The following is a 16,479-nucleotide window of genomic DNA, read 5'->3' as shown; positions in this document are numbered from 1 at the left end:
GCATGATTGAATGAGTATGTTTGTAAGACAGCTGTTGACTAAAGTGATGATCATAAACACATTTAATGACTGTTGAATTTGTTACATATCTACGTGTTGCAAAATTTATATTAAACATTTGTCAAACTGATAGCATTTCCATGCTATATTGCACTTTCAGATCCACTCTTTAAAAAGCTTAAAATTTTGGATACAGATATATGAGTTATGTAAATTGAAAACACCGTCTCTTGATATCGATGTGAAGCATGATAATTGTAATTTGAATTTGATTTGTTCATGCCGATTTCACATTCATCTAATACAAGAGCTGATCTCAAATTTCAAGTTTGTCAACTTTGAACTGACCTAATGGTATCCGAGTGTATGCACGATCAGATCACGACAGTCGTACCATCTTAAAAAAAAAGTTCGCTATTTAAAATATAGACATCGATCAGTCTCAGCGATCCATCTGCGTTAGCCACCCCATCATCGTCACTATGTGACGATAATTTCCTTTCTTATGCACTTCTTGACACTTTTTCTAGTTCTTCAATTCTGAGCTACATGTAGATAAATGTTGCACCGTCGTTGGAGTCCGAACTTTCCGAACCGCGATCGATGTTATTTTTTCTGAGACGAAGTTTTGCTTCTTCGGACATTGGAGTCATATTCTTCCTTTTTTGTCCCTTCCTTCTCTAATAATAATTCTGATAACAATTTTAAGGAGCGCTAATTTTTTGATGTGTCACACACGGTGTACTAATATAGAACGATCACAGAGACAGGGGTGCGTGCGTTGTTTCCGTTGCTAAGTAGGCCAACTTATGCAAATTAGGTCAATATTTATTGTTTACGCTCAAAGCCGATTATCCTGAAATCAAAGTGAGCGGTCTGCTGTTATAAACACATATCCTAACTTTCTTGTTAAAAATGCCTTTTTGGGGTGTACTGGTTACTATTTTGAGTGGAAAACACATCCATTGCATGCAGATAGACAAATGCCACCAAAATAAATGTATAAAATAGTGACTGTTATGTCTACTACATCCTTAAGGTAGAGATGCAGTTTACCTGACAGGTATTTTAATTAGTTAATTAGGAAACCAAGATGACCTCCCTTGTCAACAAAACTATATATTTTCGGAAACCTTATTGTATGAATTTTAAAGTTTTGTTAGTATTTTATTTTATTTTTATGGACACTGTAGTTTGAAATATGCACAAAAATGAGCTTTTTTTGTAAAAAGTGATTTAAAAAAAAATAGCTTCTAAACCATGCTTCTGTTTCCTGTCAAAATTGGTTTATGGGAATATCTGTTTACTATGAAGAAAGTGCCGTCTTGAAAACTGTCTACCAGTTGTCAATTTTGTAGGGCAGCAGCTAAAATTTCACTACTTCAAGTTTATGCATAAATTAACACCCATGCTAGTTGTCTGTACGATTGCTGTAACAATATTCAAATAAAAACAATGCCCCGACGGCGTTTTGAAGATAAACACATTGTCAATCATTTGTGAAAATTTCAAAACAAAAGGTCAAAGCGTCTAGGAGCTATTAGTTCTGGTATGTGCACTAAAAAGAAGCTGTTACAGTTTCAAAATTAAATGTATTATCGTTTTGTAAAAAGTTAAATACAGTGCATAATATGGAGATCCCGTCACTTCTTTTTTTTCACGATGTTTTTTTTTTATTATTTATGTACAGCCTTGCCAAATCTTGCTAAGCATTAAAAAAAAATTGCACCTGTTATCTATATTTTAAAATCGTTTTTTTGAGTATGTTCCACTATTCACAATTCTACAAAATTTCAACAGTCTATAGCCGAGACCTTTTGGATAGTAAAAAGCAAAAAAAAAAATTTCACTCCCAAGTGCCCACGAACCTGCATCTCTACCTTAAGTGGCAATAATATTAACATGTGCACTAATTAAAATATTTCAACTTATGTTCAACAAGATTTTATAACAGGTTAGTGGTACCTAATAAGTATAAAAACAAAGTCTACAAAATATTTTGTTTCAACATGAGAGGGCGCTCAAACATAGGTAAGAGGATTAACCATTTATTCTATTTTTAACGCAAAGAAAAATCCCGAACCTGCATCTCTACCTTAAATTATTAATAACAAACGAAAACATGTTGGCTGAGTGTACGTTGTTGTTATTACACGGCAGTAAATGACGCGGAAGCGTTTTCGGAACAGTGTATATACGTTTTTTTAGATTCAAGAATGTGAGCGTTTTCATATTGTGATCGCCTGGATTGTCTATTTGAAATTCATTTATTAAAGGGCGCCATCATGTGCTCGCTAGGACTTTCCTTTCTTTTTAATGAAGGGTAAACTTTTCTCTTCGTTTTGTATGAGGGACACATTAATATTGTTGTTCAAACTTGTTTATTGAATGTCTCAATCTATATTTCGGTATTATTTCCTCATACATTGTAAGCCAAGTTGAAGAGATTTCATCAGATTAAAGATTAAAGCGGTTCGAAAGCAAACTAGAAATTCAAACTACTGTCAAACTTATTTCGATTCTTTTTCATGGTTAAAAAAAAAATGTGGGATGGTAAAACAGTGGAACGAGGCATCCGAGTACAAATGTAACACATTAGAACACTCAATTAAGTAATTAATAACATTTCAATAATAGTCGTGTTTCCATATATGCATTTCGATTTATATTCGTGACAAATGAAGTGTTTAAACCACACCTTAAACAAATGATTTCCAGGGATTATTTTTTTTTTCAACGAAAACCAACTTTTGTAAATCTGAACTGCATTAACAATCACATTGAGTGTAGTTGAACTGCAATGAAAGTCTAAAATGTGAACTACACATGTACAAGTATAGGGCTCTAAAATCAAAAGATTTGTTTAGGGATTCATTTTATTCCAGTCACTCATTTACAGGCAAGCTAGAAATTCAAACTACTGTCAAACGTATGTCGTGTATGGTCATGGTTAAACGTTTTGGTGATGGTAAAATAATATAGTTTCGCTTATGATCGAGGGCGCATAGAACGTGAGAAGAATACCCCCAGGGAAATGAGGAACACTGTAGAATCCACACTTTATATAGTTCACACGGTATTGAAGCATGAACAAAAGCGGTGCAGCGAATTTCATGAAAACGCAAGTTTAGTTTTAAGAAGGACATATATTACAAGTGGATACGGGCTTCACATCTGCGTTGTACAGAGCGCCACCAGCGTCTAAAACAACACATGGAACAAATATTGCAATGTGAATATACAATACAGTGAAAGGCAGAAAGCCGTACCTTAATTCATAAACATATTTATAAAAATGTAAAAGCTAATCATTAGCATTCATTCAAATACTTAATAGTGATTGGTTCAAGACTTCAACATTGTATACGCCCATACTGCGTATCATGCCCTCAAGTGACATAGCAACTGTGATCCCCACTTATTCAGAATATAGTGCTTGCTGATTGGATGATGTGGAACTAGCTCATTAATATTAATTGAAGTTACGATGGTGTCGACTCATTAACATCCTTTAATTAGACAATTATTTTATCGAATTCATTGTTATTTGTGCGCTGCAATGTAGTTCATCATATATCAATGAAAAAGCGATCAAGAACAGTCAACAATTATACATATTAGACATAGTCAGGTCGATATATGGAAAATACCCCCTTAACCCCCCAAAAACATATTCCATCATTAATATCAGTGCACCCTAGTGCCAAGATGTGCTTTTGTAGAACTCCGAGTGGATTGCCGATTGCCACTATTTCCCGGGTCCTGAGTACCTAAAGTACATCGCTCACTGGAGTATTACCACTACAACTCTAGCATTTCCGTCCATGGTCAGTAGCATGTTCGACATCTTTGTGTTCCAGGAAACTCATCTTCAAGATTGCCGCTCATTGTGTTAACAATTGACAGTGAGTACACAGTTGCGATATTGTACTTTGTTGAACCTGATAGGCATAGTATACATCAGGGTTGACCCACTGTTGCATTGTCTCAATGACAGGTAGAGACACTTCCAGAAATAGAAGTTCAATTCAGAGTGTCATGAAACAACAAAATGTAGCAGTCACAATCCAAAATGGCGGCGCCCATGAGAAAGTTGATGTTGGTGACCAGTGGATCATGTAGTAAAGCAGTTACTGATAGCGATAAGGTGCTACAGCGCGAAGTATGTAATTAATGTTATCACGTTAAATGTGAAGATGTACCCAGTGACCTACACAAGATGGTAACTAATTCAAAGATTAATCTCAGAATCTATTGGTTAAGTTGAACTTGATATTCACTGGTCTATGCTAAAGCCCTTAAGTATATGCCTCATGGGTGCTTGTTATTAAAGACAAGACTCTGCCATGGATCTGATCCTTTCCTACTGGGAAAAATCTGGAAGTTAGTATTAACAACAGTTTTTCATCCTGGAAAACAGTCAATAGCGGCGTTCCTCTGGGCACAGTTATAAGCCCTGTTCTTTTCACGGCGTTTGTTGCTTATGTTCAAAAATCAGTCAACAGTCTCATATCTATTTTGCCAATGACACAAAGCTCTTAAAAACTCAGCTTATGAATTGGTCTTTAAACATGCAAATATGTTTTCATCCTGGAATATATAAGGTTCTATACTTAGGCTTCACACTCACCTGTTGGAAGCAATGCCTTTGTTAGGTACTTGTTGTTACTAATGACAACAAAGTAAAGTTTTCTGAGCATTTTAGCAACGTTGTTTCCAGTTCAAACCGCATTCTTGGGTGTCTTCTTCACATTTTCAAGTACCTGAATGAAGATACATTTCTACATCTCTACAAGGCACCCATAAGGCCTCATTTGAATATGCATCATGCATACGGCCGTCATACTTAGCGACAAAAAATAAGGATGATATAGAACGTGTCCAGAGGCATGCAACAAAACTTGTTCCAACCATACCAATCCTATTCTATATTGAAAAAACAAACAGGTGAAACTGCCACCTCTCTGTATTATCAAACTTATAGATTATCCACACGATATTAACCAGAATACCCATTGTTTGGATTTTCCAGTCCAGATAGGGCGATGTTAGTTTTGTCTCACAGGACCACAATCGGAAACTGCAGATAGATGAAGCTATTGATCAAAGTGATTCTTAATTCCTCTTAGTCAGAGTTGTTAACGACTGGAATCACTTGAGTCGGGAAACTGTAACTGCTATTAGTATTAATAAGTCCGAAACTGGTCTCAAACGCCACTGGGCTGCAGACCCAAACAAAGACAATGTATTATTATGACTTTTCATATCAACTGTTACAATAACTGCACTTTCTTGTACGTCTGTTTGCAAAAAAAAAAATATTACGGAGTAGTATTGACGTACTTTAGAAGCGGTGCCAGATGGATTATTGTTGTCTGGAAATGATTCCAGATAATGGACTTCTTAAAGAAACACATGATGTAACGTTTGAATTTCTTGTTCACGTTCTGGTCGGTGTCTCATTGAGAGGGAGAGTTATACGATATACGACTTATAAGTTATACGACTCCCTCAATCTGAATGAAATCTCGTGGCCATTTGTGTATTATCACGGTCTTGAGCTACAGGGGAAATGTAAATATGAATACATAATGCAAAATTTAGTTCGAAGGATCCCCTGCATCAACAGAATGTTAGTCAACGTTTACAATTTTGACAATTTTATTGCCTTACGCAAGGAATGAAAATTTACTGTAAAGACATTTTCTATGAATTATATTTCCTTTATTATCACCACATGCCAATATTAGGAATCATGTGTCAGGATAGCCTAACATCTTTGTGCCCGGATCTACATATAAGTCAGTGTGCAGTTGCCCACACCCGACAATGCCCAAAACAACGTCAGACTGCATGTATTCGGGAAACAAAACACACTGCACGTTCAATATACACAGATCTTAGTCTTTATTCTTAAAACATTGGAAATCTGTACATGGTGTATTTACAACATTCAACTCTAACTCGCTTCTCTTCCCTGTAAATGACTTCATATATTAACCTTTGATTAGAAATGCATCAGCCATGATTATTTTTTTATTAATTATGTACCTCCATCTAAACTCGATCTGGGTACATATGTAAATATATGAACCAATCATGGTCAAAGGTCAGTTCATAAAACAGCTGCTTAGTTACAATTCAATCACGGCTGACATATCTCTAATGACATCTTAATTTTGTTTAGCTGATCCCAAGTCCATTCTCTGTACAAGGCCATCAACGGCCACAAGTTATAATTTCTCGTTTTTTTTTTTTTTTACTTTGTTCATTTCCTGTGCGTGAGCTTGTGGCAATATACAACATAATCAATATCTCTTGTAATGGATGCAAATAAACAGGTGATGCGTCACATTGTACGTTCTATGAAATAGTTCACACTGTGTGGGATGATATCCCGTTTTAAGACATTTATACTAACTGTACGTTTTTACTTACGCCAAGACTAAACACTAAACAAATGACATCACCATTAATAATAAATATAAATGTATAATCCCCATTAATACTAACAAAAACTGTGCCCCTCAGAAATACATGGATGTAAGTCTTATTAATTGCTTCACAGTTCAGCTGTACTTTATTTTAAAGACTTATTGTTGTATTTTTCTCTATCACCTTTCTTTATTTAATTTAAGCAGCATTGCTGTTTAGATGTACTTTAGAAACTTGTTGTATAGCTCTACTTTAGCAGCTTTACTGTTTAGCTTCTCATTGGCAACTTTGTCGGTGAAATTTACTTGAGCACCTTTACTCAATAACGACTTCAACTTAACTTTTGGGTTTAACAGCCTTAGCTATAATGTTGCGATTTGGGTAAGACGCTACTAATGTTAACACATATATAATATATTGATGATTGGTTGAGAGGTGTGACAATTAAGTAGTTGATAAAACAGATCAGATGTGATCTCTATGATTCAAATCGTGGATTTCAGGTTTCTCGAATCTAAGCTGAGACCAATTACTATTGATTCATTTAAAGCACCCCTTATTTTTTAGATCTACGGAGGTGCTTTACTACGGGGTGATGATTTTATAAAGATAATTTTTTAATTATTGAAAATAAATGCATATTATTTTTTATAATATAACACAGTTTAAGTAAGTTGAAACCCATGCAACTGCTATTAATTTAATTAAAATATGGAATGTTAATGGCAAGAGCGGAAAGAAAAAAAGGAGGAACGGAAGAGTTGTTTTGAAGACATTATACTTATACATTGTATTCACTCATAACTATACTTTGATAATATTTAAGCTCAATGAATAATGCGCCACCATTCGGTGAAAATTATATAATCTTTTGTTTTCAACACCGTGATTATAGATTATCATATAAGTAAGAATTCGATTAAAATATATATTATTGCTCTCTATATAAGATGTTTATACAGGAAACATTAGTAAGTTGGTCACGTGACACTTATATGATTTCACTTTTTAGTATACTAGTACAATATCTCACCTAAAACGTGTAACACGATTCAACATTACACAGCGCCCTCATGTAAGACTGTAGTCGAACTACTAGTATTCTTTTTACTATTATCACCGTAGAGGGTGTGCTACATGAATCTTAGACTATACAATATTGTGAGGTCACTTGATTTGCATTGATTATTTTTGATCCCATGAACGACTGTCTAGATATTACAGTTGTCCTTTGCCGGATATGCCGTAGCGAGCAGTCTTCTAAACTGATGCCGTACGCGTGAAAGGAGCTGAGAACACATTCACCACACCAGGTGGGGGTTCTACACTAGGAAAATGACGTCATATCCATCGTGGTTCGACGTGTTTTTTTTTCACTCATGAAGTGTATGCCACATAGCTGTGGGTTTCCTCTGTGCGTGCAGCATATCGTGCCAGTGTTCATGACCGGTGCCGTCAAATCCGGATCCAACACCACACCTTCCGATCAGTTCGCTATGGCCAAGTAGATCGTAGTCAACTACGGTAACCTGAAATGTGAACGTGGCAAGATAGATTACAGTGTTTACTGTGGTCTAAAATCTGTGTGTGAACGCATATCAACGTTCACAAATGAGTCTGTATGCTTGTATGATCGAGCTGGGGTGAACACAGTCGGAGAACACGAACGAACGCAAAGAACCTACAATTTGTTTTCTGATCGTACTGTTGTTTGCGAGGGAGAGATCTTGACGCTATTGGCAGCAGAGGTCTCGCGGAGGGCAAGTGAGCCATGAGACTTGTATTTTCTTTTTTCCGCTTCAAGACTCCGCGACTCTGTAAGCTTGCCATAAGGGGGCTGTGGTGTACGACGATGCCCAAATAGTGTCATATTCTCTACTGTTTCACTGATCTATAGGTATATTATTTAAATACGGCCCGCAGCCCACCCAAACACCGCATTGGGGTATGCTATAGCAAAATTAGGCCCAGAGCTATGAATATGTTTTCATCGTCAAGATTTGAGCGGGCTCAGATCGGAGACACATACGGAACCGAAATAAGATCTGTGGTTTAGTGCGTGTTGCATGTTTGCATTTCTCACCTCCAAGCTTGTATGTTTCAAACTCTCCGTGGGGACGTTAAACACCAGTGCCTCATTCCACACGGGGTTTCTGTTGTTTTTTCGTACTGCCGTTTTCTTTTTCTTGAGACGTTTGCCGTCCTGGAGTAATGATACTTTCACGTAAGGGTCTGCGTTTGGAGGAAATAAATAACGAACATATTTTACTGTATATCTAAGTTTAAAAAAAAAATTGATTTAAGCGAGGCGAGAGGAAGAGGATATAGGAGGACAAATTGGAGAGGGAAAGAGAGGTTCAAAGAAACTATTGTACAATATTCACAGAATTACGCTAAAGTTCTCGTTGAAATGAATACACTTTTAGTTTGCGATAAATTATAAACCATTATAAAACATTCCTTATAAAAAAACAATATTAAAAAATAAAAAAATGTCCCGTCCACACTGCGTCTTTAATAACCGTAGCTATATTGTCACCCCATTATTGTAACGCCTGAGCCTGAGCCGAACATATGTCACGATTTGAAAGAATCAAATCTACTTGAAAACTCAACTGATCTTTATTTCATGTTCGTAAACTGTCTGAATAAAGTTACTGTAAGTAACATACTAATTTATAAGTTGAAAATATCATGATAGCCAGCTCTTAATAGTATAGTTGATATTGCAACGGGCACATGATCGGTTACACACCTATGTAATGAAGTTGGACCACGTAAAGGTCGACCCTTTCCTCGGGTGAGTATGCGTTCACAACGGAAAGACAAATACACTGGAAGATATTCATTCGTGGATGAACAGAATAGAAGATACAGAAAAAGAGCATTTTTTTTTTAAATCGAAGGGTCATATTCTGCTATTGTGTTTATTGTACAAATGCATATTTCGCCTTCAAATGTATTGATAACATGGCGAACCGCACTTTGATGACCTTTGAACTGTTATACAATTAATAAACAAACAGCCCATCTCACCTGAACTTCCATTGATATCCATGGCTTTTAGGTTTCTAGCTTTCATGATAACCACTGTTAGTCTCTCAGCTGTCGGCAAGTAACTCAAAGAAAATAAAAGATCGCCGAGCTCAGCTTGTCTCTGCAAAATATAAAAGTTCCATCGTTATGTTGAAATGTGGGTATCAATAAGAATATCCACATGTTTACGCGTGCGTGAAATACATTTTCCCAGATTAACAAATATCCGGAAGTTTCTACTACTAGCCGAAGATCGCCGAGCAGTTTCATGGATTTGGTTGCACCTTATGGTGTCATTAAAATTGCCGAATCGTGAGCGGTGTTCTGTGTACGGTGATGGAATTCAATATTTAGTATGAAGCATATTTCAATATGATCATTCAAGTGGTCTGTGTTGCACACGGCATTCCTTGGGTGTTTCCTGTACAGCGATTTATTCCTTTTTTTCAAATTTATAAGACGACTTTCTACCAATGTTCACGACTACGTCCGAGTGAACATAGACTATTACGTACTATGTGGGCTAGTTGTTCCCGGTCATCCGAAGCTGAATTTGAACAGCAATGCATGATGGGATTTATTGTAGTGAAGACAATAAATAACTTAGTTGATAAACGGTGAAATACGTCAGTTTTCGACCAATGAAACTATTTTTTGCCACAACAAGGAACACCAAGCAAACTCATAAAGCTTGTTTATTTGAAGTCTTGTGAAACTCTTTAAAGCAGAGGAGTCGTCACTTGCGCATGCGTCAGATGGCCATAGCGTGTCACTGTTTACAAACAAGCGTCTACCCATGAGCCTTTGCGTTTTTAGCGTGTGTTGTTATCATCGCTTGGGATTCAATTCTTGCGCGTGCGCAGGTGACGACCCTCCCGCTTTAATTCATGCATTGCCAATTATCCGAGTGTAAAGTGGGCGTTAGTCAGTACTTGTAGTGAAAATTTTTCCTGGATCTGAATTTGCTTACACTAAAATAAGTTACGAACTAACACAACAAACAGTACTACTACAACTTGAATCAGAGAAAGAGTAGTCGATCCAATGTTTTGAATACGTGCGTTCTCGGCGACGAGATATACAATGCTTTCGTTTTTTTCTTACTTTAAATCACGTGCTTACCACAGTACAAGGCTGCAGATCACTCGAAACATCCACTTCTCGCGAGACATCAATATCTCGCAGTACAACTTTAACTTCACCTATGAGGTCATGACGAGAGAATTTATCGAAATCGTAGACGGTGAACACCAGCGTTTTTTCTTGTAGCTCGTCAAACGTCGTTGGGAATTTAAATGTCTCGTTGAAAGTCGGGTTTAATGTCCGTCTCTGAAACAAAAAGATATAATCTTATCAAGTTATGTTTCGATCCATATGGGGAGAGAGTTGTTTTTGGTCGTCAGTCTGCTCATTGGCTAGAAGGTATCACGTATTGATGGCGTGGCAAGCTAATTGGCCAAGTAAAAAATCACGTGATAATAGGAAGGCCTCGTTATCAGCAGCTAGGAAAGCATGCGCAGAAGGGTTCGTTTCGGCGCTTTGATGTTGTAGAGATAATCACTAGGTTTTGAAATCACCGGTATGTGGGGAAAACAATACATTATAGTGTTAAATTTGAATTTCAATGGTTTTTAATTTAGCTGCCAGGGAAAGGAAAAAACTAAAGTCGGCGAATAATTAAGCTGTCTACTGTGATTAAACGTATTGTCGTTTCCGCAGCACCAACATACGTTTCACTATGGTAGTCAGACAATTCTGTGTTCAGTTTCATGCAACATAACTTTCGAAACAAAATTATTCGATATATAACTAGAAACTATCTCTTGCTTGGTATAGCATTTGTATCTGAGTCAAATAAAACATGATCTCAATTTCGAGTCTGTAGTGAATACGATTGGTTTAATGTTTGCACACTTCTCAGATTGTTTCCCCTTGTTGCTATAGCAATACACTGAGAGAATTATAAAGTGTCTGTTTTCTTGATTTCGACATATAGTTAAAATGTGAAATGGAGAAAATGAAGATCGGGTTACCGAATACATAAATAAAAAGTATAAACGATGTTACTAAAAATGACTGCGGCGAGATTTTGTTGAGAGTCGAGATAGCCACAAGACTGTTAAACGGCCCCTACAATAATGTTTCGTTCTCTTCCGAGCAGCGGGAACAATAAATTTAATGGAGAAAGCAAGTCTCGTGATACTCACGATATCTACGATATTTCGACGGCCATTTGCGTCATTTGCATATTAGTCTATAATTCGGGTACAGTGTGAGACATGAACGACTTAAAAACTACACTAGACTTATAAAATTTGGAGCTGCCATTTGTTTAGACGGAGGCATGACAGAAAGTGTAATAGTCTATAAGTAGTTTGCATTACGGACTTGAATAGTATGTGTTCAAGAAGACAATCAAGTTCATTTCCAAGAATGCAATCAACCTATCAACGTGACATGACGGCATATATCTAAAGACTGACAGCAGCGGTTTGCAATTTACTTTAATAACGTCGTCGTAATTACTCTCCCTCAGCGTATGCCATGTTATTTTCTCTTTCCCTTTATAAATTGCGGCGACAGCAGAAATCGCACTTCCTACAACCTAAAATCATGTAGTTACGCGTACTGTGTGTGGCCTTTATCATTGTCTCGCCATGACACACAGTACGCGGCATTAATATGCTTCATACCTGAACATGGGTCTGACGCAACTTCCTGTCTTCATCCGGAAGTAGAAACACCTTTACATACGGGTCACTTGATCCACCGAAATCCATCTTGGGTAGGTTTTCGGCTGAAATCAACCAATACATATATAATTGCGTCATGTTTTTGTCTATTTTTCGTCGATGAAATATACATAAATTTGTATAGTAACTTCTCAGTGTCATTTTTAACAATAACGAAATAATATGATATTGCTGTTGCTGTATTATGAGGTGTTTTTTTTTCCTTTCATAAGATCAGATGTCCATTAATTGGAGGTATTTCTTAAGAGCTTGGGTTTGATTTCAATTTCATCAATTTAAAAAGCCGTCTCGGTGTAATATGAGAAAATGTCCAATTTACCATTCATGCAGACGCCGTGATACATTAATCAACTAAAAAGTCTAATTTTGCAATCGGGCACGATATTTCTAACCGTTTTCACCTGAGCTGCTGAGAATGGAAGTCTCCCCCCCACATTTGGCGGAAAATCACGATGCTTGTAGTCGGTAACTAAAACTTCGTGGTTTTTACGTATGAGTAAACAAAGTAACATACAAATAAGAATTACAAATATTTGACTGAAATTTAAACCGAGTTAGCTTGAAACACTATATAGACGTAGTGGGAATAATATGAAATCGTCATGGTTGTCGGCTTCTGGTAGCCAGCGGGGACCCAATGTACTGTGTAGATGAGCGGTCCAACCATGAACACTTTCCGGTTTCACCCACTTTGTAATATTGCGGACTCAGCCGACCAAAGAAAATGATTGCGGCCATGTAACTGTAATGACATTTTTATTGGGGTTTGAAACCGTGGTATTTGATAGAATATCGCTGATTGTTTTTTGCCTCTTGGCATTACGCGTAGAATCGTTTGTAATATGATATGCAGTGGAGATAATTTACAATCGGTTAAACCATCGGTGCATGCATTTCCCGGTAACGGGGCAGTTTCCACTTTATTAACATGTCTGAGGGCATTTACCGCGAGTAAGTTACCCAAGTTGTAAATGCCAGACACACAACAAAACACCCACGCCTTATCAGCGCGCGGTACAGAGGGAAAACTTATTAAAATGTCATTTTATGTTCTTTTGATTTGTTTCTGAATAAAAACCGCATCCATAGCTCGATGCAACGCTGTGACAACTTCGTGGGTTATTGTACTCTCGTTTATACTAGTAAAAAGTTTCACTGTGACGTCAGCGCGCGTTTGAATTCTCTTGTACGCATTGTATACGCCGCATAGGACTCACATCGAACTCGTCACAGCGTGACAACTGTGGTTTAATTACATATAGATGTGCGGAAATACCAGGAAATGTTAGACTTGAAATTTGTGCTTCAGTTATATAATTATTAGAACGAGTAATTATTATAAAATGGCATATAATTGCAACTTATGCATCACAGAGTGCACTACGCGAGCATGGACGAAACAGAATGCGCGCGCCATCACAATGCGTCGTTGTAGGTGTTGTTACGTACGGCACGCTTCACTCTTTTACGGAGATACGTCAAGTTACGAGCATCAAGTTACACAAATGACCACGCCATTATTTTAGAAACCACGCCCACTTTTGCGAAACAATTTTAGTTTTTGTTTGAACGTCCACATTAAGTAACTCGAACTTTAATTAATAGTTAAGCGAACTTTGAGATATAGGAAACATACAATGTGTATGTTGTCCATAAGTCGAAGTTCTGTTAATTGAACAATTTGGGCGTGGTCATTTTTATAACTCGATGTTTTCGTAACTCGAACAAAATTCAGTATCCGTCTCGACAAGACATGCAAATAATCAGTAATAGATATTTGAGTTAACTAACCTGTCATCACCGTCACAATTAAGTCAGATTTATCAAAATCATATCTCAATTTAAAGTTCAATTTTCCAAGCTTTTTCGCTTTCCCTTGCTTGTCCGTCTGCATGACCACCATATCGTTACTCTTAGCATACAGGTCTGGTTTGACAGCGCCGATTTCCGATTCAAACACGCCGCTTGATTCGCTGCTTAAACTGCCTCGTTCTGAGGAATCGGACCCAGCATGTGATACTGATGGTGATGGCGGGCTGGTCGGAATACTATGATTCCTGGTAGGGGGTTGAACTTTTACTTTTTCCCTCGGAATAAAGAAATCCTGGAAGGAAATTGAACACAGACAATTAATAACATCTAGACGCTCTTTCGCTTGACTGTAATTGGTTTTCCCACTCACGTACATCTTTCTTGTTGCAATGAATCCGTCAGGAATTGCCTTTCCAAATCGCAACATTCGTTAAATAGCAATTCCCCCGTCCCCTTTTAGAGGTTGGCAGTTACGAAAGCTATCAAGGGTGTTTAGATTTACTATGCGATCGCCGTACTCCCTTTGTGCATACTTCGCGATATTCTCGTAATAACCTCTTATACTGTGAGCACAAAAGCTGTTTGAGAAGACGTGATCATGCATAAATATGTGATGTTTTGGAACCCAATATAATTTTGACGATCACGGATCGGAGGGTGCTGGACAAAGAGAATGGACTACATTTACACTGATAATCCTCTTCAACAGGAGAGGGAACAAATGATATCCCCAAGCTACAATTCGAATCTAAGCAATGAAGTCTAGTTTGATTCTTCTAAATTAGTCTTATAATATGACTGTACTGGGCTAAGACGTGTATCCACGCTTCTTTGGAATCCATTCTAATTGGAACACTCCAGGCAGCATGGAATGAAACGTATAACCAAATACATGCCGTGGATTCTACTTTTTATTGGAGCATCCGAATAATACACCTCGAAAAACTGATGTATTTCGATAACGTAGGGCCAAGTGATATGCATTTCCACCTCTCTGATTGGTTCATGTGATTTGACGTTAGCTTCCGACCATATCAAACTAAGTTTCATATTCGGATCTTGCTGGATTCGATAAATCATAAAAACACCGATTTTGCAAAATTTACATGTCAAAGAAGAATCTGAAAATTACTTAGACGTGCGTGTCTTCATTAACTTGCATCAGTAATAATTTCGAGTTTAGTTCAAGTTCGTCATGGCCGCACAGTCCTTTGTCAAGAACAAAACATGTTATTTTTGTTTATCAAGACATTTAGAGAATTTCTGGCTTCTAAATTTTGGTATAGAGCAACTTAACCTTCAAATGATAAGTTTGTTGACTACGATGCAAACATGCAAAGTATTAAAGTCAAAACGCCCCCCCCCCCCGTTGTAAGTAAGTTAGTTTGAATAGTTCGCTTGGATTTATAGTTGTTCATCATTCTGAATTTAGAAAATCTCTAAAAAAAATCTAAATTTATACATGGCAGACGACCACAGATTATGTGATTATGTTCATTTGGTTCAATCCTAATAATAAAGACGTTTTATATTTTTACTGTATCGATTTAAATAACCGTGATCAAAAAAAATAGCAGACCCTACCACCCAAGCTCAATTACTAAGAATGTTTTAAAAAATTATGCGCGGTGATCGTCGCGCAGCGCGTGTTCGAATTTCCAGTAAACAAACAGTGTATTTTACACGCGTTGTATACGTTGCTATGAGTCACATATCGAACAGGACGCGGCACGACGACCACCGCCCTTTGAATGATTCGCTCAGGCTCGCGCAACAATACAATTGAAACACAGAACGTGATTTGGTTATATACCGATGGAATACAAGTTCAAGTTAGTCCAAATAATTGATGTATGTACAAAATAAGAATTAATAAGACGCCGTGATGAACTGCGAAATTACCATGTTTATTTCTCTTGGGTATCCTCAGGCTCCAATTAGGGACAGGTCATTTGGTTTTGTAGGGACGGAAGAGAAGGGGTAAAATAAATTTGACGAGTAACGTGCTAAGTTTTAATGCAGCTTGCTGTAAAGCGTTAGTCTGGTAGTAACACAGTACATACCCTGAAGCAATTTGCGTCTGTCTACTTCCGCTGATATGTAAATCACGTACGATAAAGGACGTGAGATATACGTGGCAGTATTACGGCTTGGCTGGAAATCACGCCCTCTAGTGACGAACGACTACACGCACAGTGGTCAACTGAAATGACCTACCTTCTACCTTCCATGATTTCATCCACACACGTCATTTTGACCTCACAGAAACGCTCTGTCATCAGAGGGCGCTATTTAAAGGTGTGATGTACTAATATCAGGCAGATATATTTACGTATTTCTTGAAATGTGATGGGAAAGAACCGTGCAAAGAACCGATGGACTGTTCTCACATAATGACGTAATCACTCAATAATTATTCAAATTAGTATCACGTGTGTAAACG

General features: G+C 37.3%; 1 protein-coding gene across 3 annotated transcripts in view; it reads right to left on the bottom strand.

The window, feature by feature from the left end:
• Positions 1 to 5,890: 5,890 nt before the first annotated feature.
• LOC100376714 (synaptotagmin-6-like) overlaps positions 5,891 to 16,479 on the bottom strand; it is an 83,288-nt gene continuing 72,699 nt past the window's right edge. For all 3 annotated transcript variants that reach the window (XM_085506459.1, XM_006814321.3, XM_085506460.1), the window contains exons 3-8: positions 14,016 to 14,328; positions 12,165 to 12,268; positions 10,594 to 10,800; positions 9,472 to 9,592; positions 8,519 to 8,667; positions 5,891 to 7,964 (exon numbers count right to left, since the gene is read on the bottom strand). In XM_085506459.1, the coding sequence (XP_085362585.1) occupies positions 7,809 to 7,964; positions 8,519 to 8,667; positions 9,472 to 9,592; positions 10,594 to 10,800; positions 12,165 to 12,268; positions 14,016 to 14,328 (1,050 nt within the window). In that variant the 3' untranslated portion in view covers positions 5,891 to 7,808. The remainder of the gene's footprint in view (positions 7,965 to 8,518; positions 8,668 to 9,471; positions 9,593 to 10,593; positions 10,801 to 12,164; positions 12,269 to 14,015; positions 14,329 to 16,479) is intronic.

This window comes from Saccoglossus kowalevskii, chromosome 12 (assembly GCF_978046115.1).
Source record: "Saccoglossus kowalevskii chromosome 12, keSacKowa6.1, whole genome shotgun sequence".
Classification (NCBI taxonomy): domain Eukaryota; kingdom Metazoa; phylum Hemichordata; class Enteropneusta; family Harrimaniidae; genus Saccoglossus; species Saccoglossus kowalevskii.
The sequence above is the reverse complement of the archived record's forward strand: the minus strand, read 5'-3'. Positions and strand labels throughout refer to the sequence as shown.